At 46.9% G+C, this 24,735-nt stretch overlaps 3 protein-coding genes across 7 annotated transcripts; 2 read left to right on the top strand and 1 right to left on the bottom strand.

The window, feature by feature from the left end:
- The first annotated feature begins 461 nt into the window (after positions 1-461).
- LOC135094874 (transmembrane protein 127-like) lies at positions 462-2,905 on the top strand. Its single transcript, XM_063995349.1, has 5 exons — positions 462-563; positions 794-1,031; positions 1,605-1,775; positions 2,041-2,193; positions 2,694-2,905. Exons 1-5 carry the CDS (start codon positions 462-464, stop codon positions 2,903-2,905), a joined length of 876 nt encoding a protein of 291 aa, XP_063851419.1.
- Positions 2,059-24,667, top strand: LOC135095072 (nuclear valosin-containing protein-like). Of its 5 annotated transcripts, none has more exons than XM_063995748.1 (19): positions 2,059-2,193; positions 12,674-12,868; positions 16,296-16,440; positions 16,994-17,108; positions 17,591-17,709; positions 18,203-18,276; positions 18,444-18,513; positions 18,654-18,800; positions 19,087-19,209; positions 19,519-19,738; positions 20,145-20,293; positions 20,937-21,070; positions 21,543-21,693; positions 21,915-22,025; positions 22,307-22,474; positions 22,794-22,916; positions 23,407-23,613; positions 23,783-24,046; positions 24,371-24,667. In XM_063995748.1, exons 2-19 carry the CDS (start codon positions 12,762-12,764, stop codon positions 24,533-24,535), a joined length of 2,592 nt encoding a protein of 863 aa, XP_063851818.1. In that variant the 5' UTR covers positions 2,059-2,193; positions 12,674-12,761; the 3' UTR covers positions 24,536-24,667. The 5 variants fall into 5 exon arrangements, with proteins under 5 accessions (XP_063851818.1, XP_063851819.1, XP_063851821.1 ...); XM_063995749.1 differs by having other exon boundaries at positions 18,206-18,276; XM_063995751.1 differs by lacking the exons at positions 2,059-2,193; positions 12,674-12,868 and adding an exon at positions 14,245-14,518.
- On the bottom strand, positions 11,090-12,763 carry LOC135094875 (zinc finger CCCH domain-containing protein 15 homolog). The gene is made up of 5 exons (XM_063995350.1): positions 12,749-12,763; positions 12,239-12,448; positions 11,840-11,974; positions 11,482-11,602; positions 11,090-11,283 (listed from the first exon to the last, which is right to left on the bottom strand). Exons 1-5 carry the CDS (start codon positions 12,761-12,763, stop codon positions 11,090-11,092), a joined length of 675 nt encoding a protein of 224 aa, XP_063851420.1.
- Positions 24,668-24,735: the final 68 nt, after the last annotated feature.

Consider the following 24,735-nt stretch of genomic DNA (forward strand, 5'->3'; position numbering starts at 1 on the left):
CCTAACCAACACCCCTTAGAGAGAGAGAGAGAGAGAGAGAGAGAGAGAGAGAGAGAGAGAGAGAATCATTACCCCAGCCAGTACATACAGGAAGAGACAGCTGCGCAAGAGATAAGCACACACATTCACACACACACACACACAGCAAGTATATAGTAACACAAATAGACATTGTGGATAATAGGATTATCAGGGAGAGAAGATAAAAATCCCAGTTGTTTTCCTCTCTCTCTCTTTCAGACAGATACACACACACACATGCACACACACACATAGCTAATCTAACTTAACCAAACTTATTATAAAATCCTACAGGTACAAATGCCAACACAGGTGTGGCACTGCAAGGCAAACCCCCACAGAGGTCATCAGCACCCAGACAGTGATGGGCAGGCATTGTACTAGTGAAGCAGGGGTGCCAGTCATATAGCCCCCTCCCCTTCACCCTTGTCTGTGCCGCCATGCAAGCCCCTCCGAGCTACCCCAGTGGAAGGGCGCTCCGTCGTCGCCTCCACTGCCGCCCCTCTGCCTGCTTGGACACAGAAAGGAATTTGCTGTCTGGGGTGAGTTGATGGATTGAAGGAGAGGGTGAGAGGGGAAGGGTGAAAGGGGGTCGTAAGGGTGTTTGTAAGTATCTATATTGTGGGTAATGGGATTATCAGGGAGTCCGTCAATCAGGGAGTCAGTCAGTTAGTCAGTCAGTCAGTCATCCACCCACTCACCCACCTCTCCACTCAGCCAGTCAGTCAATTAGTCCACCAATCAATAACTCATCCTCTCCACTCATCCGCAGCTGGTCAACGTGGCTGTGGTGGTGGTGGTGTGTGTGGCAGTGTTTCAGCCGCGGTGGTTCTGGATGGATGGCGGCGGCTGTTCCACTAACAATCTCAGCCTCTACCTCTTCTTCCTCGCCGGTCAGTTTGTCCGAGTGAATGGTGACGCCTCTTCCACCACCTTCTACTCTGTTCCTGATGACGCCCCCTCCTCTTCTGATGCCCCAGCTTCATACATCTACTATATCAACGGCGAAGGTGACAGAGAGCAAGAGAAAGTGTGTTTGTGCATTTGTTCTTACCTTATTGTTATTTTTGTGGGATTGAGTCAAGCTCGTAATATCCCATCTTTTAAAGTTAATTTGTCACGTTTATCTTTAAAGCTTTCAGTGCTCCTTACACATACACATCTTTGTCATTCAGTGTGTTTGTGTGTTTGTTGGTTTGTGTAGGCCAGCCTGTGTGGGATTGCCAGCCTCATATATAGTTGATAGACTTGCAGTATTTCTTTCACCTTAAATAAACACAACAGGAATGGACTCAGTAATGAGGTTATTAGTGCTGAGTCATTAGGGAGCTTTAAAAGACTAGACAAATATACACATGGGGATGACAAGTGGAAACAGGCAGGCAAGTTTGATACAAGGACTTACACATGTAGGCCTAATAGCTTCCTGCACCAACCCTTGTGTTTTTATGACTGCCACGAGTAGGCTTAATATCTTCCTTCACTGCCGAGAGTAAGGCTTAGTGTCTTCCTGCAGTTCCCTTTATGTTGCATTCCCAACACCACCGCCTCTGTTTCACCGTGCACTTCCTCCGCCCCCCTAGAGCTGGAGCTGTGTGTGACGCCCCACATCGTGTCGCTGCTAGAGGTGGTGATCGGCTTGGTGTTCCTGATGTTGTGTGCTGCCTCTGTACAGCTCATACTCGATCTGGCAGGGTCAGCTGGCAAGGCAGCACGGTGTCTCAGGAGGAACGCTCTACCCAGCATTGTGGCGGGTGTGTGTGTGTGTGTGTGTGTTTATCTTTTCAGTCATTTTTCTAGTAAACTGGAGATTTTGGTGTTAGTATATTATTATTTATTTATTTTATTTATTTATTTATTTTTTTTTTTTTGTATTTACTTATTTTTTAGTATTTTATTTGGTATCATTCCATTTATTTATTTACATATTTATATTTTTCATTACATATCATTATTATCTTTTCATATTTTTGTGGATATTTATTCATCTTATTTCTTTAACTGCATTATTTCCTTCAGTGTGGGCATGCGTGGCAAGTGTGGGCGTGTGTTACCGCCTCACCGTGCTACTGGAGGCACTGCAGGAGGCCACCAAACCCTCGCACGGCCTCTCCGCCATGGACAGGGTGCAGGTCAAGTTTGACGTGGGATTTTATCTTCTGGTGCTGGCAGGTGGGTGGTGGGAGCTGGTGCATGGCTGGGATGGCTGTGTGAGGGGGATGTGTTTGTGTTTTGTTGATGCAAGGTTCTTTCTTGTCCTTTATTTGGCTCAGAACTACTAGGGAACACTCATTATGAAGGGCAGGGGTAGGGCAGTGTGTGTTGTCAGCCTTGCTGTGGAAGTACCCTGCATTTGCTGTGGTCTCTGAATTGGAGTGGGTCTGGGACAAGGAGCAGTACTGTTATGAAGGGGCAGGGGTGAGTCAGTATATGCTGTGGGGCCTTGCTGTGGATGTACATGGCCTGCTGTGGTATGCCTAAGCTCCTGGTGTGGTTATTATTATTTTTGTTATTACTATTGTTATTTTTATGCTGTGGGCCTTGCTGTGGGTATGTGTGGCCAGCTGTGCCAGGCCTAAGCTCCTGGGATGTAGTGTACTGGGCCATGAGACTGTCCCTCTCCACCAGGCCATGACAAGGCCGTTACAGGTGGCTTTGTTGTGCTGTTCCAGGTGGCCTATCAGTGCTGGCCGTGGGGTGCAGCTGGCTCCGTCCGGCACACATCTTCCAGCCCCCAGACAGCGCGCCCCTCATGGAGGACTGTGGCTTGGAGGGCCTGGACTCCCTGGCTGGCCCTGGAAGTTCCCCCGGCTACCCTTGCTTGATGGACCGTGAACCACCCCCGCCATTAGAAGGAAACCCCCCACCCCCATACTCCCCCTAGTCTGCCACGTGTGTATGTGTGGAGCGCTGGACTGGAGGAGGGGAGAAACAACAGCGTTTGAGAGCCATTCTTCCCTGGTGGGTGACGTCCTGGCCGGCATCTCATGTGGCTGTGACGTGCCAGGGATGGTGTTGCTTTCTCTCTCACGTTGTCAGCTGCAGATGGTTTCTCTCTCCTCCTCCGTGCCTCACTGCCCTGCCAGCAAGGTAGCACCTGTGTGGGTCAGCCATGGGGAGTCTTCAGAGCAAGGTTGTGTTGTGTATTGTTTCTCCTGTGCCATGTCGCATACAAAGACTGTTTTCACCTGCGTCCCGTCGTGCTCTTGCTGTCACACACTCAAGGTGCAAATTTTGGTCATTTATTGTTGGTTTTATGATTGCATCTTTACATCGTCTTTATTCATTTCAGGATAAAGTGGTCACCTGAAGGTCTGCCTCTCACAAGTGAAGGGCATTTGTACACTAAATCTAAAGCCACTAGTAATATCCTTATCTTACATCATCCTGTACTGTGCATTGTGATAAAAGGCCATGACATTAGTGGTAACAGGTGTAGTGAGGCAAGACCTGCAGTGTGGGCTTGTGGACTCTCAGGTGACCCATAATCATCTTCGGAAATCCCCTTCCTGCAGACAACAATCTAGTTTTTACAGACATAACTAGTTACTTTGCGGGCGAGAAATTCCACGTTGAAATGAGTTTGCTTATTTTTGTATTGGTCGACTTGCAGGAGAATTTAGACTGTATGCAAAATGTCAAATAAGAATCACTGTACTGCCACACAAACCACAGACACTCGGCCAGCCAGAGCACACCCTCGGGAGAGCTGCCTCTTTCCAGCAAGTGTTCTGTCTGCCACTGTCACAAACTGAGGCACACTTCACTCATCAGGCAGCAGCTCACTCCTCCCTGCTCACTCTGCCCCACAGCACCACAGCCCTCCACACACTCTGAGGAGACATGGAAGGGAATTTGAAGGGACCAGTTATCAGTCCCCTCTCTGGATTCTGACCCTTTCCCTGCAATACGCAACACAAAAAACTGTATGAACTCTTTATGAGCGTCTACAAGAAATGTCTCTAAATGGTCACTGGTTAAGGGAAACTTTGTCGAATAGCAGGGAAAAGGTTTAAATATGTTTGTGCCTCCTGCACAGAACCAGGGTTGTGTGGAAGCTGTCAGGTGCTTTGACACTCTACAGGGTAAGGGGTGACTGCTTCCTGTCATTTCACCTTTAGTTGGCACACTGCAGCCACACATCGCTTGTCACATCACATCACAGGTGGCATGGGAAGCCCTGGTTCCACTTAGCCTGCCTGGAGTAGCATCACCTAGTCACCTATCACTACACTACTCATCAAGGAATAGAGTAGCTGCCCTTCCTCTGCATCCATGGCTCATCACCGCATACCTGTGACTTATACGGTGCAAGGCTCTCATGTCCAGCCTCCCAGTCACTGCTGTTTTAATCTTACACTGTGCTTTGGTTCAGTTTCCCTTCACAAATACATCTAAGACCCTTCAAGTATAGGTCAAGTTAGGCCAAATTACACAAAAGACTGGGGGTCATGCTATATACAGATATTAGATTCCTTAGGTTGAAAATCCAGAAATATTTACTAAGTTCCCTCCACTTCCACATTCATTTAGCATTGCCAGTGTGTGAATTGCCCACTGTGAACTGTGTATGGCTTGAATCACACCAATTCTACTTCCATCACATCAACTCACTGTTTGGGATGTGTGTCGGGTACAAGTGGAATCAGGCTGGCGGTTCACAGCAGACGACTCACACTCTGGCAATGTGGCAGTGGAGGGGAGTGTGCCTCAGTGAACAGTGGGAGGCAGGTGAGGGCCTTGGCACCATCACATACACTCACCCCAAGCTCTGGCCATCACCACATGTCTCCTTTTGTCAGGGCTTGAGAGGATGAATATTTTCTTCTCGGTTGTGCCTCCATGTTCCTCTTCGTAGCTATTTAGGCTTTGAGCATAGACCTATTTTTGTGAGCTGAGTGATAGAACATTTCAACCTTTAAAGTGATAGAAGGGAAGGGTCTTGGTGGTAGTGCTGCCTCAGTCTGTCATACTGTTCGCCACCAATGCTGCCGCTGTGTGAGGGTCAGATATACACTGCAGCAACACTTCAGTCATGCAGGTTCAGTGTGAGCAAGCAAATGTTTCAGCAAATGGACACGTATATAAATTTGTTTTATCTGTGGAAACACGTCGGTGACCACTTCACCTTTTCATAGTCAAAATGTTTGTTGCCTTGAATTCTAGTATGTAACTTGTCTGTAAGATGTGATAGATTCTATACCTTATAATGCCTTGCAGATTGTTCCATTATGCACACTATACAGCTCAGCCTTCAACAATCACCAGTAAGGGAACACACAGGAAGGAAGAAAGCCACTGGTGCCATTAGGTTTCAGGCTTTGAGAACCTGCCAGGCCAAGATGCAGCGCTGGCCTGGCGGAGGAATCAGCTATGTAAATGGAGTGCCTCGCTGCTGTGAATGTGCGTTTGTCTCCAGCAGCATGCAAATCAGTGTGGCTTGTCTTGCAGCACCTACATGTTCAGCAGCCACTTGGCCACTCAGAGCCTTGAGTCATTGTATGGCTGGCGTGTTTCTGCGTCTTTAGTAGCCAACATCAAGCGATTGCCTGTACTGAAATTCAACATTTAATTGGAGTGTGGTGTGTTAGCCCATGACTGTGTGTGTATGTGTGTGTGTATGTGTGCACAACAAGTCCCTGCTCTTGTCAGTTTCTCAGTCCTGTCAGAATTGTACCTCCTGACACACTGAAAAACTTAACTCCCAGAATCTGATTACTTCAAGATCTGGGCCCTATTCTGAAATGCTTCTGGCCTCACCTCCACTACTTCCAAAAGCCTCTACTTGAAGTTTTACAGATTTTTAAGGGTGTTTTTACAGTTTAGTGACAAGATTTACAAGATTCCTACATGATTAACAGTAGAAGCACTTGAGAACCAGGCTAATCGTCTGTGGCCTTTTAAAATAGTCGTGATGAGAGAGCAAAGCATTTCAGAATACAGGGCCTGATGCTTTATAATGGTGCTTAATTTATTGTCACTTCTATTTCAAGATCTGAGGTTAGGAATAATCCAACTAATTTCATTGTTTTCTCCATTTCAAGATCTTAGGATTAGGTCTGATAGTGTGAATTTGATTTGATGATCTTGTAGGTTATGGCAATGCACACCTTGTTTTGCTAAGTTAGAGTGCAGTGTGGAAAATGAGATGTGGTTTGGGTTATCTGGAATCTCATGTAGACTTAAATATTTCCTTCTGAAGAGATTTGTATCTCAGTAATGCCACTTGGTAACCTGACCTAACCTTACATCAATGCGGAGTAGGTTACGAGGTTATTACTCTGAGATTATCTACATGAAATGATATTAGATTAACTTTTCAGGCCTATTTTTTTAAGTGACATATCCTCAGGTGACAATAATTACATCAGTGCAGAGTAGGAAGTGATGAGGTTGTTACTGTTAGGTTATATAGCTGGCATTAGATTAACTTTTAGGGTCTTTCTTGAGGTAACTCGTTGAGGTGCTTCAACAAGTCACTGTGGCAAGGTATGATGGTCACTGTAGCTGTGAGGTGCAAAGCTGGCATTCGCATCACCTTAGACACACTCGCACCCTTCAGTCATCACAAATAAAGACAGTTTGAGGGGGATGCAGTCAAGTAAATTTGTCTTGTAGAAAACTGGGATGCTTAGGTTAAGTATAAATGTCATGAAACTGATTGCAACTTGTGGACCAAATATAAATGTTAGAAAAACTGACCGTAAAACCTTGTGACTTACGTGCAGCCTTGGAGACCAGCCAAGCAGCGAACTTTGAGCCCCACAGCCACAGCACAGCCATACCCTCTACTTAAATACAAAACTGAGACAGATTATAAGTACATAAAACTCTTAATTCTGAATCACCAATATGACTTACGGAACCCATTGGAAGTCACTGTTTGCAAGGGAAATCTGGTAGAGGACGTACCACCACTAACACTTTTGAAATAACCTAGAGCAGGGACTGATACAAGGGACAGTCGTGATGTGGTGGCGTTCCTGCGTGACCCTGTGATAGTGCCTGGCTCGGGGGGACGAAAGGTTTTGCTTGTTAGGTCGCAGGTCAGGTCGTGGCAGTCAGCACACCCAGGCGCCTTGGTGGGTGTGCTTGTCCCTGTAGTGGTGACCTGCCAGTTTGTTGTGTTTTCCAGTGTTTATTGAATATGATTATAGTTAAGTATAATGGTTAGTGAATGTGTACTTCAAACTTTTCTTTGTACATACAGTATTATATATTATGTGTTTATATAGGAAGATCAGAGGCTACAGTATTTATTTTGTGATTTTGCTTTGTTATGTAGTGATTGTTTACATTCCATTCTGTTGTAATTATACTGTGTTGAGTGAATGAGAGTGAATGAGTGATGTGCAACCCACAAGACAGACACCACCACTTCACCCTGGCCATGGGAGGCTGTGGCTGCAGCTCTTACCCCTAGCAATGTGGCCTCTACCCCACACTCCTGCCACTCCAGTGTGCATCGCCATGGCCACACTTCCACCAGGCCAATGTCTCACCCACTGGTTGGCCTAAGCATCCCTGTTTTCTTTGGCTAATTCAGTTTGTATCCCACCAATGTCTCACCCACTGGTTGGCCTAAGCATCCCTGTTTTCTGTGGCTAATTCAGTTTGTATCCCACCAGAAGTCAAAATTGTTTAATCTTGTACAGTCGGCTGCAAGAATTTTGGCACACATCATGGCTAGGCAAGGGTGACATCTGGCTGAAAACATCCCCAGTGTTTAGGGTACCAGGGGTGGAGGTGTTAGCAATTCTACCTCAAACACTTAACAAGTTTGTCTCAGGCAGCATTACCAACAGCTTCTCCATCTCTAGCACCATAACACTGGGGTGGTTGTGCCAGGTACCATCCTCACCTTGCCCTAAGCACTGAAATTATTGAAGCCAATGGTACTAGATCACAGCAAGGTTGGGGCAAGTGGCAAGTGGTCCAAGTCAAGGTGTGAACAGACGGTGAAGGGCGTGCGCATTGGTGTGGCAGCGTCATTGGGCCAGTCACTGGTATCAACAACTGTACTCTTGTATGCACATGTCACAAAGCTCAGCCCTGTAATAGCCACATTTTTAAGCTAAAGGTATCTTTCAATCTGGAGATACAACAGCAGTCCCAACACAGTCTTTTGAAGGATGTGATGACATGATCGGTCACCTCTGCTAAGGTCTTGTATACGTGTCAAGTGTGCTTACAGTGTACACAGTGCAGGCCGCTAAATGGAGTTACTTAGTTTAGAAGTGGTGTTCACTGCTACAGGATTGGGAGCTTTTGTGGTGCATACTCAGATAAGGTTTGGATGCAGCTGCAGCCTCTTTTAACATGCACCCCACACTGTCTGGAGTGTGAGTGCCAGCAAGAAGCTTTGGTGTTGTGTCCCGCTCTTCCCAGGGACATGCCTGTCTGTGTGTGTGTGTGTGTGTGTGTGTGTGTGTGTGAGAGAGAGAGAGAGAGAGAGAGAGAGAGAGAGAGAGAGAGAGAGAGAGAGAGAGAGGCAGGGCTGCCAGTGCCACCACACAGTGTTGTGGGGAGGAGCACACTTGGCCTGTTGCTGCAGGTCTCCTTAGTCAGAGTACCTTGTGATACAATCTTGCTTAGACATATTTTCTCTAACAATAAAAAGGTTAATGTGATAATTCAATAGCAAGTATGCATATTTGTAGTGTTTTCCTATGCAAATGGATCTGTTATAACAAGGAAGGGAATTCACTCTGCAACCATAATTTCTGATGTAAAACCATTATTGTTTAACAAATACCCTCCAACAATGTATCCACTGTTAAATTTAGATGGACTTTTCTATAAAGGCTGTCACTCATTCGTCCAGAATGTCACATGCAGAAAATTAGGGATGCAGGCGGGACTCCCTGTTTTGCCGGCACTGCTGTGTGGCTTCCTCCACCACCACCACCACCACCACTTACACTTAGGAAACAAGGTCAAGGCAAAAAGAGCTTGATAATGAGGCTTGTATTTCTCAAAACATGGTAAGGACTTCCAATGCGAGTCTCTCGACCGCAAGTGCCGAGCCGACTCATGTGATTACGGCAGCCACGCGTGCACCACCACCGCCGACACTTGTGGCTGTAGAATCTATAACAATTCATAAACAGCAGTATCCACCCACACCCCCAAACACTCCGCTGTTCTCCTAAAGGTGTGTTACAACTATAGGAAAGAGAAGAAGCAAAGGGAAGGTATTCAAAGCTTGATTCAAGCAAAAAATCCAGCATGAAGCAGCAATGCCAAGGCAGGCATTCTCTGGCCAGAGGCTGCACTGCACTGCCTTCACACCCACTGCTCTCACCATTCCCCGCACGCCGGCGGCCCGTGTGACACGCTCACCGTGGAGTGTCGTCATCTTGTCTTGTTGTCCTAAGTGGGTGATTTCTTTCCACTTGCCCATCTTCCTCATTTTCCGTGCCTCACCGACACTCCCGGTGCCTCGTGCCTCACACTCTCAATGCAAGACACGCTGAGGGAGACTCTCCGTCTTTCACGTCGCTTGTGGAAATTGACAAATCAGAATATCAAACATGGTTGATGGATTACCTTAAAATCACAGGCTAGGAATAACAGGTCACAAGTTTAACATATGAGTAAAATTCACTTCAGTTAAAATATATGTATTTCCTAACTCAAGTGATTTCAATAAAATACCAGTACCACATGTTTTGCTTCTTACACTGCGGGAGGGACGATGGCAGGCAGGCAGGCGGGCAGCTGGTGGTGGTCCCTCATTCCTGACTGCTCCTAACATACCTAGTGCAACTCTGCACCACCACCTCCACCAGCCAACCGTCTGCTGTGGCTTCACCCAAACACTTCTTCCCCAGTAAAATATCACAAGTGTAAGCATATCACAAGTTTCTTTGCCCAATGAAATTAATACAAGTGTTTTCAGTTTAAATTGTCAAGCTGGCTAGCTACAAAAGTTCCTCCATAATAAGTTCAACTTGTTTTAATCAATCAAATTACTTTGCATAAAATTTCCAAAGATAACTAACCAACAACATAATACTTAAGTAGCTGAAGACATGACCCGGCTACAAGTTTATTTTGTAAGTTTGTCCAATAACATAATACCTGAACAAGACACCAAGACCACACAAGCAAGACAAGCCCCACCCTGCCATGTCTGGACAAAGTGTGCACAGACACCTGCCAACACAGCACGTGTTTTGTTAGTTCACTTTTGCAACGCTTCATTCCAAGAAACTTGGCTGTGAAAAGAGAAAGAGAGAATCAGACAGGCTGCTGCATAAACCCCCATCCCAGTGTCCAGCCCAGACTGTGACTTTCACAGTGCATAATGTACAGTGAACACTGAAAGGCAGCAGTGTCTGCGGTGCTGCGAGTCTCGCTGCACCAGGAGGCCGCAGTCGTGCCAGCAAGAGACCGTTGCCTCTGTCACTGTGCAGTGGAGGGAGGCAGCAGTGCACACTTAAGGTCATCTGTTGCAGCCCATCCAGTGCCGGGCACGTGTTGTTCTTGTGCCCTGCCACTGCTGCCCCTGCCGGCCGTCTTGGTGCCAGCTGCAGTGTTTCTCGAGCTGAGCCTCCTCCTGTTTCGCACCTCACTGGTGTGCTGGAAACCTTTCATGTTTTGCAGCATCTACAGTTTCCTCAGGTTACAGCCTGACATCCCTGGGATGGGAACTACTTTTGTCTGTAAATTCTGGGAACTATTACACAAAATTAATGATAACTGGACTGATGACTTGGTAATTAGTGATGTGGCAGTCACCTCCCCAGCCAGCAGTCACCCACAGGACAGGTGTGGTGCAGGCCAGGGAGCACAAGAATGCAGCAGACAACAGCAGAAGGCTCCTGTTCGTGCCGCTCCCTTGTCTGTCTGCATTGCTTCCTGTAAACTTGCTGATAAGTTTGTGCCTCCACCCAACATCCCACACAGAGGACATTCTCGAGGCACAGACTTGTGGTGTCTGAGGTGGAAGGCAACGCACACAGAGCAAGCCAAGAGCCTGCAGAACAGGCGACTCACAGCAGGGTGGCAGCCGCTGCAAGGCAGAGAGGCCGGCCAAGACACTGCTGTCGCTGCTGCTGCTGTTCTACGCGACTGTCAAGTCCTCCAGCTCCTCCTCCAACTCATCCAGGTCCTCGTCGTCCCCATCAAACAGCGCCTCATCAATGTCCACAGCTGTTGCTCCCTCTGCATTGCTCTGCTCTCCCTCTGCCCTGTCCTCCTCGCTGGCAGCAGCAGCAGCAGCAGCAGCAGCAGCAGCGGCAGCAGCGGCAGCTTTGGCTGTGCACAGAAGAGAAGTATTAGACTAAATGTGGCTCATGGTTCTTATCTGTAATCTAAAGGTAAGGCAGATACAACTCAAAAGTCTTGGGATATAGCATGTTTGTGTGAAAGGAAGCTGAACAGGATGCCACTACAAACAACTATGACACACACACACACACACACACACACACACACACACACACACACACACACCTGATTGAAGGTCAAGGTCATCCTTGAGCTGCTGCAAGCGGTCAACATTGGCTATGGTCACATTGGAGGTGTCCACTTCCACGTAGTCTTCCATCAGCTTGGCCATGTCAATCTCCTTGTACTGAGGGAGACACAGGCAGGGAATAAAACACTGTACATTTGTCACTCAGTCTTCAGGTTACATGCACCACTTCAGTTGCTACTATAACCTCACTCACTCCCCAAAAACTTCTAATACCACTTCAAACACTGCCCTTAAACTTCTACTACAGCTTCAAACCACCTTCCTTACCACACTCACTCCCCTTAAACTGCTTTCCCAACCTCACACCCCTCACAATGCTTCTTCCTCACTCACCTCAAACTGCAGCTCCTCTTCCTGCTCTGGGTCTTTGCCAAGGTTCCGCACATCCAGGGACTCATCACCCTCCTCCAGGCCGTCCTCGCCTGCTGCCAGACTGGGGTTGAAGGTAAACATCTCTCTGCCAGACAGCTGTGGGGGGGAAAGAAGGCAGGGAAGTTTAGGATGATGGTGTGACTTGCTGACTGGCTTCTCTTCACCTACTTCTGCTGGTGGTGTTTCTTGGTCCTCCTCCTCCTCCTCCTCCTCCTCCTCCTCCTCCTCCTCCTCCTCCTCCTCCTCTTCATCTCCTTCTATTGCTACTATGTATTTTCCTCCTCTTTCTCCTCCTCCTTCTCCTTATTACTATCTCAATTCCTCTTCCTCCTCTATCACCACCACCATCTTGCCACTCACCCCAAAGCCCTTCCCTGCATTGTAATCTTTCTTCTTCTTCTCCGATTCCTTCTTCTCCTTGTCCTGCTTCTCCTTGAGTTTCCGCTTCTTCCATGCCAGGAAAGTCTCCAGGGTGACACGGGTGGTGTTGGTGCCAAGGGCAGCTCTCTCCCGCTCCACCAGGTCCTCTAAACTCACTTCCTCCTTCTGCTTCTCCATCTTCTTGCGATCCTGTAGGAGGGAATGTGGGTGAGACTGAGAGGGAGAGAGAGGGCATCTGTGTGTGTGTGTTATAGGATTTAATTGTTTTCTTTTTTGTTCTGTTAATCTTGTTCCCTTTGTGTGTGTGTGTGTTTCTTGTTTTCTTGTTTTTCTGAGTGTTTCTTCTCTTTTATATGTGTTTTTGTATTGTGTGTATATAATTATTCTAAGCAAACAAATTATTTTACCACACAGCCTCACACACACACAACAGGAATCACAGACACCACCACCACCACCACCACCCACCCACCTTCTTCAGGATAAAACCCGGGGGCAGGGCATGGCGGTAGATACACCCTGTGCCGTTAGGACAGTCCCAGAACCAGCCGTACTTCCCATTCTCTACCGCGTCCAGGAAGTACTTGCAGACCTGTTGGGGAAGGTAAGGTAAGTAATGAACGATTTGAATTCAGGTTTACTTATAAGACTAATAGATAATATGAATGCATGTTTACTTAGAAGACTGGCTATTGAATGAATGCTGAGGATGTTATTGTTAGTTATAAGTTATTAGGGAGCTTTCAAAGGTTAGATGAATTTATAGATAGGAGTGGTAGGTGGAAACAGAGATGTGTTTCATTAAAAGACTGCCATGTGTAGGCCTAATAGCTTTGTGTTGTGATTTTATGAAATACTTGTATGCAAATGGGGGGGTTAAGGAGGGAACAGTTAATAGAGGTTCAGAGGTAAAGAAAAGGTCAAGAGAGATTTGGGGGAGGTAAGGAATGAAAAACCAAATAAAGAACAGATTTGGGGAGGACAGAAATGAATTAATCAACCAAACAGATTTAGGGAAGGTCAAGGAACAACTAAAAAAAACAGATACATATAAAATAAGGAAAGACCAACCAAATTAGTGGGACGTTAAGAGTGACCCCCACAGTGACCCTAGTTCCTTATACTCACAATGTCAGTAGTTGGGTGTGATTTCTCCTTGCCATGCTTCTTCTCCACCACCTCCTGCAGTGTTGCCTCATCCCAGTCTGCACTTGTCTCGTCACTGTTGTCACGCATGTCCACATAGGCACTCCGCTTCTCTGCCTGTTGATGGAAACGTGTGAGAGATGCCAAGACAGGACAGGGAGGGGGTGGAGGTATAGTACGACAGTGAGGAATAGGAGAAAAGGAGAGTATGCTTGACAAGTGCGCACATAACACGCGTAATATGCAATTAATACTGTGTGGGATGGTGAGGGAGATGGTGGAATACAGTCTGAATAGGATTAGGGAATAGGAATGAACACACATACACACACACACACACACAACTACTATTAATGCAAGTATGAAAGAGATGCTGAAAAGGACAGAGAGATGGTAGAATTAAGGTAGTTTTTGAATATGAATGAGGAATGAAGAGAAAGATCAGGACACACACACACACACACACACACACACACAGTTACCCACCTTGCGTTCAATGTTGAGGTCATGAGAAAACTTGCATTTAGCTCCTTTCCCACACTGACCTTGCTTGAAGAATGCACACAGGATGGACTTGGGGTCACTGCCTGCATAGGGAAGGAAGGTCAGGTCAGGTCAGGTACCAATATGTACAAAAATGTCCTATCTCAAGTCTTTTTATCCTCCTTCTCCTTCTCCATCTCCTATTTCACTTCCTTATCCTCCTCCTCTTGCTTTACTTGTCTTCTTTCTTCTCCTTCTGATCTTTCCTTTCCTTTCTTTCAATCTTTTCTGCCTTTCTTCCTATTCCTCCTCCTCATCTTTCTTTCATTTCTACCTTTATTCCTCCTCCATCTCTCCCTCCTCCTCTTCCTTCCCCTCACCCTTGCTGGCTGTCTGCTGCACTGGCTTGAAGATAGCATTAATCTCAGCCAGGTTCTTCTTAAGTTCATCCTTCTTCAGCCCCTTCGTCTCCTTCTCCTTCTCCAGCTCCCGGGTGCTCTTGTTCCCACCATACTTCACCTGATGCTGCACCTGCTGGATGAACTTCTGCTGTTTGGCGCCCTTCTTGTTCTTCAGGCCAAACGTTTTATCCTGTGGAGAAAGGAAGTGCTTGGGTTCACATTTATGAGGGTATGGTCAGTGTATGTGTGGTTATGTATGGTTAAGCTAGTGTCCTTAAGCGGGGTTCAGTTTTGGTTGGGTTAGAATGTTCTCCGGTTTTCAAAATTTGGCGTCACGTCCTTAGATTTTTATGAGTGGCCAAATTTGGTAAGGGTTCCAGTTTGGTTATGTTATTGGTTAGAGTTCCCAAGTTTTTTCAAAATATGGCGTTATGTCAGACTTTGTTCATGAATGTCCAAATTTGGTTTATTTTTGCCTTCTCGTCTGTAACACCCCACCTTCCCACCAGATCCCCAACCGTGTCTAACAGCCTGTTTATTTCTGGGAAAAACATGACGTTATTTCTGAAGTGGTGATCTAAACAATGATGCGACGAGCAGCGAATTTAATGAACTGAATGACTCCAGTGGTTATGCCAGTATCGCACAGCTTCCCTGACAGTGAAACGTGACATGACGCAACACTGCCAGCTGCACCACAATACCTAGCCTGACTTGACGCAGAACGCCACCCTACAGCCAACAGCGAGGCGTGGGCGGCGCGTGGGGCATGAATCAATGGTACAAATCAGGAGAGAGAGTAACACATGTCCGGGGCAAGAGTGGGCTCACCTCTATGATCTTCTCCTTCTTCTTCTGGTCAGCCTTCTTGGACTGGGCGGCGCCTCCCTTCTGGGCGTTCTTGGGGGGCATGGCGGCATAGGAAGCGTGACTCGGGGCTCAAGTCAAGGCTATATAGGTGGTTGGGGGTGTGAATAAGGCAGGGCGGCCTACACCACACGGCGCCGCCACACTGCTGCTGCTGCTGCTGCTTCCACAACACCTCTTACATTTAGGGTCACTTTGATTTTCTTATTTTGTGGGGTGTTACTTTTTTATTATTATTTTTTTGGGGTAATGTGTTTTTTTTTTTAGAATTCCTGGGCGCCTCAAACCATTGCAAGATTCGGGGAGTGTGTGTCGGGGAGAAGGGCGCTGTTTCCCTGACTGCCGTGACAGTCCACATGGGCCTCGGGTCATGGCACACCCAAGCAAAGTAGCTTTTCTTCCTGCAGGTCCAGCCAGCACATAAAACCGATCTTTTCATATTGTTTACTATCCATTGTCCAGTACATCCTAGCCAAACATTTATACTCCTGGCGCCTGAAGACTGAACACATGGAGGAGAGGCTCTGGAGAAGGCGAAATCGTTGCACCCTTATACAGACGGGTAGATTTCGGTATAAAGTGTATTGAGGGAGCAAAAAGAACAACACACCAATTTGGGGAAGTAAGAGGAGGGAAACAGAAGAAAACAAGAGTCGGAGAGTGAGAAGGACATGAAGGAGTGGAAGACACTTTGAAAATCGTCATATTGAGAAAAGTAAGAGAACAGTACTTCAGTTTTGGTTAATAGGAATAAAGGAAAGGAAAGAGATAGAAAACAAGAGCCAGAGGGTGAGAAGATACACGTTTGCTTCCTTTAGTGATGGAGAGGTCAAGGAGCTGTTCTGTATTCCTAGCTCCTAAGGCTACCTCATGTATCCACCGCTGGTATAAGGGAAATATCCTTGGCCTCTTAATTTCCAGACGGGCAGCTTGTCTCAGGGCCAAAGTATAATGCTTTACTAATGTTTTCATTTTCCATTCGTGATGTACACATTGAAGGATTCAGCAGGGAAATTAATAAAACGCAAATGTTGTTTCAGTAGTATACCTTATAAGGCTCACTGGATCGTTGCTAACACTGCTACTATCACCGCCACCGCCAGCAACAGCAGTAATAACAAAAATTCATCATAATTCAGAAACAAGAGGAGCAGAGAGTGGATTACCCATAGCAAGAACACTCAGCAGGAAGGCCAGGCATTGTGTGGCCCGTTGTGCGGCAGAGAGGACACCATGAAGCGGCCTTATTTCCAGGAGCGCTCACTGCCCGCCAGGGTGGAGAAGGTGAGGCTCGGGGCTTGTGTGCGGTACAGATGACTCGCCTCACACATGTTTTTATTCCCACAAGTTCAGTTTAAGTTGACATATGTTAGATTTTATTGAATTCATATGAAGCTTTCCTCTTGCCATGGTCTGCCCAGATGTTTATTGTGTTACACCGAGGTAAATACTTATGGAACTTTATCATTTTCCTGCATTTTTATTGGTTTGTCATTTATATTTAAAGTTAAGATTAATAAACAAGGGTATCTGTAGGGATTAGTATTATTCACTCTCCATATAAATATCCTTCAGTTTTTGACTACCGCTTTGGGCCCTGTTTGGGGACTGGCATCTCAGTGGGCCTTTTTTTTTTTTTTTTATTGGATTTTGTTGCCCTAGGCTGGTGTCCCTCCTACATAAAAAAAAAAAAAAGGCAACATGTACAATTTAACAAGTCAGATACCTTAGCACCCATCTTTCCATTACTCATTTATTCTAATACGATTTCTGTTAACACGGTGCCTGCAAGTCCCTATATACCTTGTGAACCAGAGTGATGCGCCCTTCCTTGCAGTTCATGAGCGAGAACAAGCACGTGGACCTGGAGGACATGACAGACCACCTCATCAACAATTACCGTGAGTTCCGGGGCAAGAACAGGAAAGCCTTTATGAAGAGTGTTGAGAAAGGTGAGAGTCAATTGCTTTTCTCAACTCCACACTTTCCTCCACCTACCATCCTTATATCATGTCCATCCACATCACCTTTCCTCTCCCTGTTTCCTCTACTTCTCTTTTTTTTATGCTACTTTCAATTTCTTCCACCCCTCAGTCATTGTATTTCCTCTCTCAACATCTTTTATGCTACTTCCATTTCTTCTTTGGTCATTTTCTGTCCCCTCTAAACTTTCCTCTCCAGACCACATTCTCAAACACTTCCTTGCTGCCCCTCCACTATTTTCCTAAGGCTCTAGCATAAGTTAGGCAGGTTTTTAAGGGCATTTTTGCAGTTCTAGTGATAGATTAAAAGGATTTCTACTTTATTAAAAGGAGAAACACCCTTGAGAACCCCGCTAATCATCTCTGTGGCCTTTGAGAATAGTCATGGTGAGAAAGTAAAGCATTTCAGTCATGTATCCTCCCTTTATGGTATCTTTGCCTTCCCCTCCCAGCTTATGAGTGGCAGCTGTATTGCCAACAGCTGGACCAGGACAGTGGCGAGGACATAGAGGACAGCGATGGAGGTGGCCCAGACATACTGGAGATAACTGAACCTGACACACTGCCCAGGGTGAGTGGAGGAGGAGGAGGAGGAACATGGAAACAAGTAGTGACAAGAGGCGTGGCAGTCTGCGGTGAATGACTGACAGGTTGAGTGTTCTACCTTGGATGTGTTGGACTGGAAGTGTTTTGGATTATGGGTGTGTGTGGCCTAAGCTGGGATGTAGTATGGTGGTCCACAAGTGTCCCTTTCCACCAGGGACTGACAGGGCTAAGAATGTGAATGGTGTGTGTGAGTGTGTGGTGCCTTGTCTGGGCTGTCCATTGTGGCATTGCTGGTTTGGTGTATAGATGGATAGAACTGTAAGAACTGTAGATAGAAAGGGTTACTGTGCGTCTCTGAGCTACAAGCATGACTCACTGTGGAATAGACAGATAGATAGACTATAAACTTGCAGATTTTCAAAACATTGACAGATTTAATTTCATGCACTAAAATTGATGAAAATCCTATAATCAGATGTCACTGCATATTGTGTACTGATGTTGCTTGTGATGTGCAGCAGGGGAAGAATACCAATGTGATGCTGACCAAGATGTACAAGTCTGCCTCTGCCAACTCCTCCCCCAGACCCAAGTAAGGAATGTGTTTGTACTTGTAAACCTACATTTGTTTGAAACCCCTTTACGTCAAAACGAGTGTCTGTAGTTGGTGCAGACTGAGCTGTCCTGTTGATGGGTGTGTGAGCTGCTCTTCCTCCACCTGCTGCCATCTGTCACTCCCTCATGCACATTTTATTTCAGGAAGAAAAATGACTTCTTTGTGCTGGACACTGAGGGCAACTCCTCCTTCAACGGAACCAGGACGCCAGAGGTGAGTTGCATAGCTTTATATCTCCCTGACGATATTTATATATATATATTAACTGTTGTCTTTTTATTTTCATTGTGTATTGAAAAATACAAATAGAAGCAACAGAGAGCAAAGTGAGAGACTGACTTCTCCCTTGGCAGGCAAGTGCAAGGAAGAAGCGAAAGAAGGAGAAGGAGAGGGATGGAGACATAGAGGAACTGATAAAGAGAAAGAAGAAGAAGCAGCTCACAGCAGAGGCATCTAGCATCATGTTGGCCGACATGGCAGGCATTGAGGCGCTTGAGGAGGTATGTATGTCAGGTTAGGTTAGGTTGTGTGGCACCTGTTATTCAAATGTTTCTCAGTATAATGCTGTTTGCATGTGAAGTGAGATGTCACCCTGGTACAGTGGTCCATGAGACTGTCCCTCTCCACCAGGGGATGACAGGGCTGAGAGTCTGAATATGTGTGTGTGTGTGTGTGTGTTGCTCCATCTGAGCTGCCCTGTGAGGGATTGCCAGCCTGGTGTATAGATAGGACTGCTGACAGAAAGAGTTATGCATCACTGAGTTACAAACACGTCTCCTTCCTCAGCAAATCTGTGACCTGGCTGGCAACTTGCGGTGGCCAGGTGTGCTGCAGCCCCTCATCAAGTCGGCCCTCGTGACGGGTCCCTCTGGCAGCGGGAAGACCACATTTGGACAGGCCTTGGCAGGGGTGAGTGCTGGCCATGCTTGGAGATAGACTGGTGTGTTGGTTTTTTTGTACTTTGATTTGACTCATGACTAAATTAAGATCTCTCTCTCTCTCTCTCTTCCTCTCTCTCTCTCTCTCTCTCTCTCTCTCTCTCTCTCTCTCTCTCTCTCTCTCTCTCTCTCTCTCTCTCTCTCTCTCTCTCTCTCTCTCTCTCTCTCTCTCTCTCTCTCTCTCTCTCTCTCTCTCTCTCTCTCTCTATGAGTAACAAGACTCATAAAAAGCAGTTAGACAAGCACTGATGCACTGCTTCCTCCACACACACATACACAGACATGCGAGGCACCGGTAGTGAGAGTGACGGCCACAGAGCTGGTTGGCGGGTTGTCTGGGGAGAGTGAGGAGCGCATCACAGAGGTATTTGAGCAGGCGGCCTCGCTGTCACCTTGCGTTCTGCTGTTAGAGAAGCTTGATGTTGTGGCGCCCAAGGACAGCAGCACCACCAAGGGCTTAGAGAGAAGAATTTCCACTCAGCTGTCCTCCTGTCTGGCAAGTGAGTCGTGTTCCTTGTCTGTGAGTGTATGGGAGTGTGTGTGCCTTGTCTGGGCCGCCCTGTGTGGTGTGTATACAAATAGATGTACCTTTCTCATGTTTTCATCTCCTCTTGTAGGTTATTCAGTTGTAGTTCACAGTCTTAGCTTTGTTTCCATTTATCTCTCTCTCTCTCTCTCTCTCTCTCTCTCTCTCTCTCTCTCTCTCTCTCTCTCTCTCTCTCTCTCTCTCTCTCTCTCTCTCTCTCTCTCTCTCTCTCTCTCTCTCTCTCTCTCTCTCTCTCTCTCTCTCTCTCCAGAAATCCATCACATACATTACAAAAACCCACCGTGTTTGTCTATTCCCTTCCTTCCCTCCCTTCATGTGACCCTCCCTGGCCGCCTCACCACCCTGACATCCACCCACAGACCTCAAAACCAAACACAAGGACAAGCAGGTGCTGGTGCTCGGGGAAACAAGCCGTCCAGAGAAGCTTGACTGGGACCTACGGGGAAGCTTTGACCTTGAGGTGTTCATGGCCATCCCCACTGAGGAGGCACGGGGCAAGATACTGAAGGTAAGGCTGGGACTGTGCAGGGTTCTTTTTCCAGGATATACAGGGAGTTGCAAGCATTGTGTAAAGAAATTGTGTAAAAAAGGCTTTAAATTAATGGAAAAATGGGGTTTAATGCTTTGTTTTGTCCTTAAATCTATTCAGAATTAATTTGTGTGCTCTCTTTGTAACAGCTTTCAAAAGAGATTAGTTGGGTTCTCATTTTTTTCCCTTTGGTGGTGCAGAATCCGTTGCAGTATCTCTAGAATGATGAAAACACTGCTGGATGTCTAAATAACTTGTATTAATTGGTTAAAAGTAGTCAAGATTAGGCAAAGTGGACAAAGGGAGAGGAAGAAAGGCTCCTGTAACTCAGACACTTCTCTTTGTATATGGCCCTCCTTATTCCTCCCAGCATGCCTCAGTGTTTACCTCCATAGCACACCCATCACATCGTCCACTCCACACAGCACACACTTCAGCATTAGCTGCATAACCACTTGCAAAACAAGTACTTCTAACTGAGATGCCCTTCAGAGTTCATGATTCTGCTCCTGACACCTCCTCAGCCCACCCACCACATCTCCACTTCACGCAGCACACACTTCAATATTAGCAGCATAACCACTTACAAGACACAAAGTAAAGCACAGCAATGGTTCCACAGCTGCTGTGTGAGGGCTGCGTTGTGGACAGCAGTCTGGGCGGCAGCTTTGAGGAGATTGCTTACCGCACCCCAGGCTACGTGGCAGGTGACCTCAAGAAGCTGGTGGAGAAGGCACAGAGTCTGGCATGGAAGAGGTACGCACAGCACTGATCCGGGAGTGAAAGATACAAGAGGAGAGAAGTGGAAGTGTGTGGAATTAGGAGGAAGTACCCTGCATCTGGTGTGGAGTAGATGTGGAGTAGGGAACACTCTCATTATGATGGGGCAGGGGTAAACCAGTATGTGCTGTCAGGCCTTGCTGTGAAAGTACCCTTCATCTGCTGTGGTCTCAGGATTGAAGTAGGGGCAGGGGTAAACCAGTGTATGCTGTGGGGCCTTGCTGTGGATGTGTGTGGCCGGCTGTGGTGTAGCAGGGTGGTTCACAAGACTGTTCATTTCCAGCAGGGACTGACGGGGCTTAGGGTGTGTGTGTGTGTGTGTGTGTGTGTGTGTGTGTGTGTGTGTGTGGTACTTTGTCTGGGTCTCCCCATGTGTTTCTTTTAGGTCTTTAAATTGCTTTTTTCCTTGCCTGTTCATTTGATTTGTGATTTGTGTTTGTGTGTGCAGGAAGAAAGTGAGTCTACGTGACGGCACCAAGGGAGGTTCTCTGGAGGATCGAGTGAAGGACTTCCTGGGCCATCTGGGCATGATATGTGAGGCTGAGGAGCAGAAGATCACTGTCACTGTCACCATGGAAGACTTCATGGAGGCACTACTGGTACGCACCCTTGGAAACACACACACACACACACACACACACACACACACACACACACACACATACACACACACACACAGATAGATCGACAGTAGGATGTAGGGAAAAGGAAAGAAGAGTGAAAAGGAAGATACATTATCTCAGGCCACATAGAATGCAACTCAGTAAACACACACAAACACATACACACACATTGCTCATGACTGTTCCTTGGTCTGCAGCACATCACTCCCGCCCTGAAGAGAGAAGGCTTTCCCACTGTCCCGGACGTCACCTGGCAGGACATTGGCGGCTTGGAGGACATCAAGCGAGAACTGAGAGAAAAGATCCTTGTGAGTGACTGGCTGGTCTGAGTTTGAAGTACTTTACAGACACTCCCTGACTTACAAACAAGAGAGGCTGGGCTTAAGGGGAACCCAGGACAAAACAAGTGTGGTGTGGGATGTTGTGTGGCTGGCATGATGTGTGACATGACTGCTCTGTGTCCATGGTGTATCTTGAACTGTGGTTGTGTTGTGTGGAGGGTGAGGTGAGGGGTTGTGATGTAGCTAGGTGTGATGTTAGGTGTGGTGTTACTGTGATAACTTAACCTCATGCTGCCATCACACCTCAGGAACCTATCAAGTTTGCCAAGCTGCACGAGGAGCTTGGACTGAGCCGGCCCAACGGTGTGCTGATGTGGGGACCTCCAGGGTGTGGCAAGACTCTGCTGGCCAAGGCGGTGGCCAATGAGGCTGGCGTGAACTTGCTGCCAGTCATGGGGCCAGAGCTGCTCAACATGGTGAGTGGAGGAGAGGGACAGAATGTGAAGGAATAGTATAGAAAAGAAGGGAACTCTCTCTCTCTCTCTCTCTCTCTCTCTCTCTCTCTCTCTCTCTCTCTCTCTCTCTCTCTCTCTCTCTCTCTCTCTCTCTCTCTCTCTCTCTCTCTCTCTCTCTCTCTCTCTCTCTCTCTCTCTCTCTCTCTCTCTCTCTCTCTCTCTCTCTCTCTCTCTCTCTCTCTCTCTCTCTCTCTCTCTCTCTCTCTCTCTCTCTCTCTCTCTCTCTCTCTCTCTCTCTCTCTCTCTCTCTCTCATCATGCTTCCTTCACTGTCATTGCAGTACCAAGGAGAGAGTGAGCGGGCGGTGAGGGAAGTGTTCTACAGGGCCAGAAACGTTGCTCCGTGCGTCATCTTCTTTGACGAGTTTGATTCCCTGTGTCCTGTGAGAAGCAAAGGAGAACAGGTGAGGAGTGAGGCTGCTTGTTGTCTGCTGCACTGTAATAGTCACAGCCACAAGTCAACACCTGCCGTATTTCCAATGTCCATAACATTTTCCTTCAGTCTTAAATTCAATGGGAACTGTGGATGTGTTTGTGGCCAACTGTGCTATGCCTAATCTCCTGGCATGCAGTACAGTGGTCCACAAGACTGTCCCTTTCCACCAGGGACTGACGGGCTAAGAGCGTAAATGATGTGTGTGAGTATGTGATGCTATATCTGGGCAGCCCTGTGTGGAATTGCCAGCTTGGTGCATAGATAAGAGTCTTAGGAATACATTATGAGTAGATAAGACTTCATACTGAGGGGAAACAGGAGATACAATAGAAGTGGATCGTGTGGTATTCAGTTGACAAGTCCTTACAATACTAGGAGATTAATATATTAGCACAGCATTGTTATCAGACACAGCCTCAGTCACAACCTAACATGCTTGTCCCCACCCCACATGACAGGGCGGGAGCAAGACCACCATCGTGAACACCCTGCTGACAGAGATGAATGGGTTTGCTAAGAGAGAGGACGTGTATGTCATTGCAGCCACCAACAGGCCTGACATCCTTGACCCAGCTGTGACCAGGCCAGGGAGGTTTGACACTCTTCTCTATGTCGATGTCCCAGATTATGAAGGCAGGGTGTCCATCTTTAAAGCCAGAACGAAGGTAAGGAAGGAAGCCAGGAATGTCTGCTGAGATTAGACTGAGGGGCCTTTCCTGCTGAGAGGGCTAAGGATAAATTGAAAAGGCTTTTTTATTGTGAAGACTAAAATTAAACTAAGGACCTTTTCTTACTAATATTAAACTGAGGAGCCTTCCCTGTTATGTCCCCCAGAATGGCACGTGTCCTGCCTTGGCCCCTGACGTCAAGCTTGAGGAAGTGTCCAGGCTGTGTGACAACTTCTCTGGTGCTGACTGTGACCAGCTGGTGTACCTGGCTGGTAAGGAGCTCATCAGGGAGGTCATCCATGCCACCACCTCCTCCTCAGCCACCTCAAGCCCCAGCCAGCCCTCAGATGGCTCAGCAGAGAGGAGACTCGTGGCCAGAAGACACTTTTCAGCCGCACTAAGGAAGATGAAGCCATCCATCTCAGCTGAGGTTGGCAGTGGTGTCTTGTTTATGTGGGATCAAATGAGTAAGACAATGCAGAATTAGCTCTGTCTGTCTCACTCTGTTTGGGCTTTCCTGTCCTTTTCTTGTAGTAGCATCTTAGTAGTCTTGTCAGGTCACATCATGAAAACTGCAAGGCCTGTTGTGGCCTGCATATCTGTGTAACTGTAACTCTTTCTTTCTCTCCAGTAGAAAATTAGTTGCATTTCAAGTTATTTCACTGCCATTACCTCAGTTTTTTTAAATGTAGCCATGCTTCTGTCACCTGTAGCTCTTCAGCTTCTGACCAGCCTTGCCTCACTCCCCCAACAGGAACAAAGACGCTACAAGAAGCTGTACAGTAAGATGGAGGCCGGCCGGGTGCAGGGGACTCTTCAAGGTTTCCCAGAGGACGCCCCACCCCTTGCTCTGCCCCCACCAGATGATACACAGCCCATGGAGGTGGCCAGTGACAAGGATGCTGCTGCCACTAGTTGAGAGAATGAATTGGGCTGTTAGTTTTTTATTTATTTATTTTTAATTTTATTCTACTTTTATTTTTATGTATACATTTTTTTTTTCACTCAGTTGAGGGATGATGAAAGACTAATAAACTTCTCATTATTTGCAGTCTCCATTTCTGTCTCCCAGTGTAGATAGAGTAACCATCACACACACACACACACACACACACACAC

This window comes from Scylla paramamosain, chromosome 47, assembly GCF_035594125.1.
Source record: "Scylla paramamosain isolate STU-SP2022 chromosome 47, ASM3559412v1, whole genome shotgun sequence".
Lineage (NCBI taxonomy): Eukaryota > Metazoa > Arthropoda > Malacostraca > Decapoda > Portunidae > Scylla > Scylla paramamosain.

What these genes read in the sequence shown, in the direction of transcription:
- LOC135094874 (XM_063995349.1), top strand. Translation starts at nt 462, where the DNA reads ATGCAAGCCCCTCCGAGCTACCCCAGTGGAAGGGCGCTCCGTCGTCGC. An exon ending in TCTACCCAGCATTGTGGCGG is followed by an intron (nt 1,776 to 2,040) that starts GTGTGTGTGTGT and finishes TATTTCCTTCAG; the next exon opens with TGTGGGCATGCGTGGCAAGT. An exon ending in TTATCTTCTGGTGCTGGCAG is followed by an intron (nt 2,194 to 2,693) that starts GTGGGTGGTGGG and finishes GTGCTGTTCCAG; the next exon opens with GTGGCCTATCAGTGCTGGCC.
- LOC135095072 (XM_063995748.1), top strand. Translation starts at nt 12,762, where the DNA reads ATGGCGGTAGATACACCCTGTGCCGTTAGGACAGTCCCAGAACCAGCC. An exon ending in AACCTGACACACTGCCCAGG is followed by an intron (nt 17,710 to 18,202) that starts GTGAGTGGAGGA and finishes TGTGATGTGCAG; the next exon opens with CAGGGGAAGAATACCAATGT. An exon ending in GGCCAGAGCTGCTCAACATG is followed by an intron (nt 22,475 to 22,793) that starts GTGAGTGGAGGA and finishes CTGTCATTGCAG; the next exon opens with TACCAAGGAGAGAGTGAGCG.
- LOC135094875 (XM_063995350.1), bottom strand. An exon ending in ATGCAGGGAAGGGCTTTGGG is followed by an intron (nt 11,975 to 12,238) that starts GTGAGTGGCAAG and finishes TCCCCCCCACAG; the next exon opens with CTGTCTGGCAGAGAGATGTT. An exon ending in TGACCTTGACCTTCAATCAG is followed by an intron (nt 11,284 to 11,481) that starts GTGTGTGTGTGT and finishes TTCTGTGCACAG; the next exon opens with CCAAAGCTGCCGCTGCTGCC.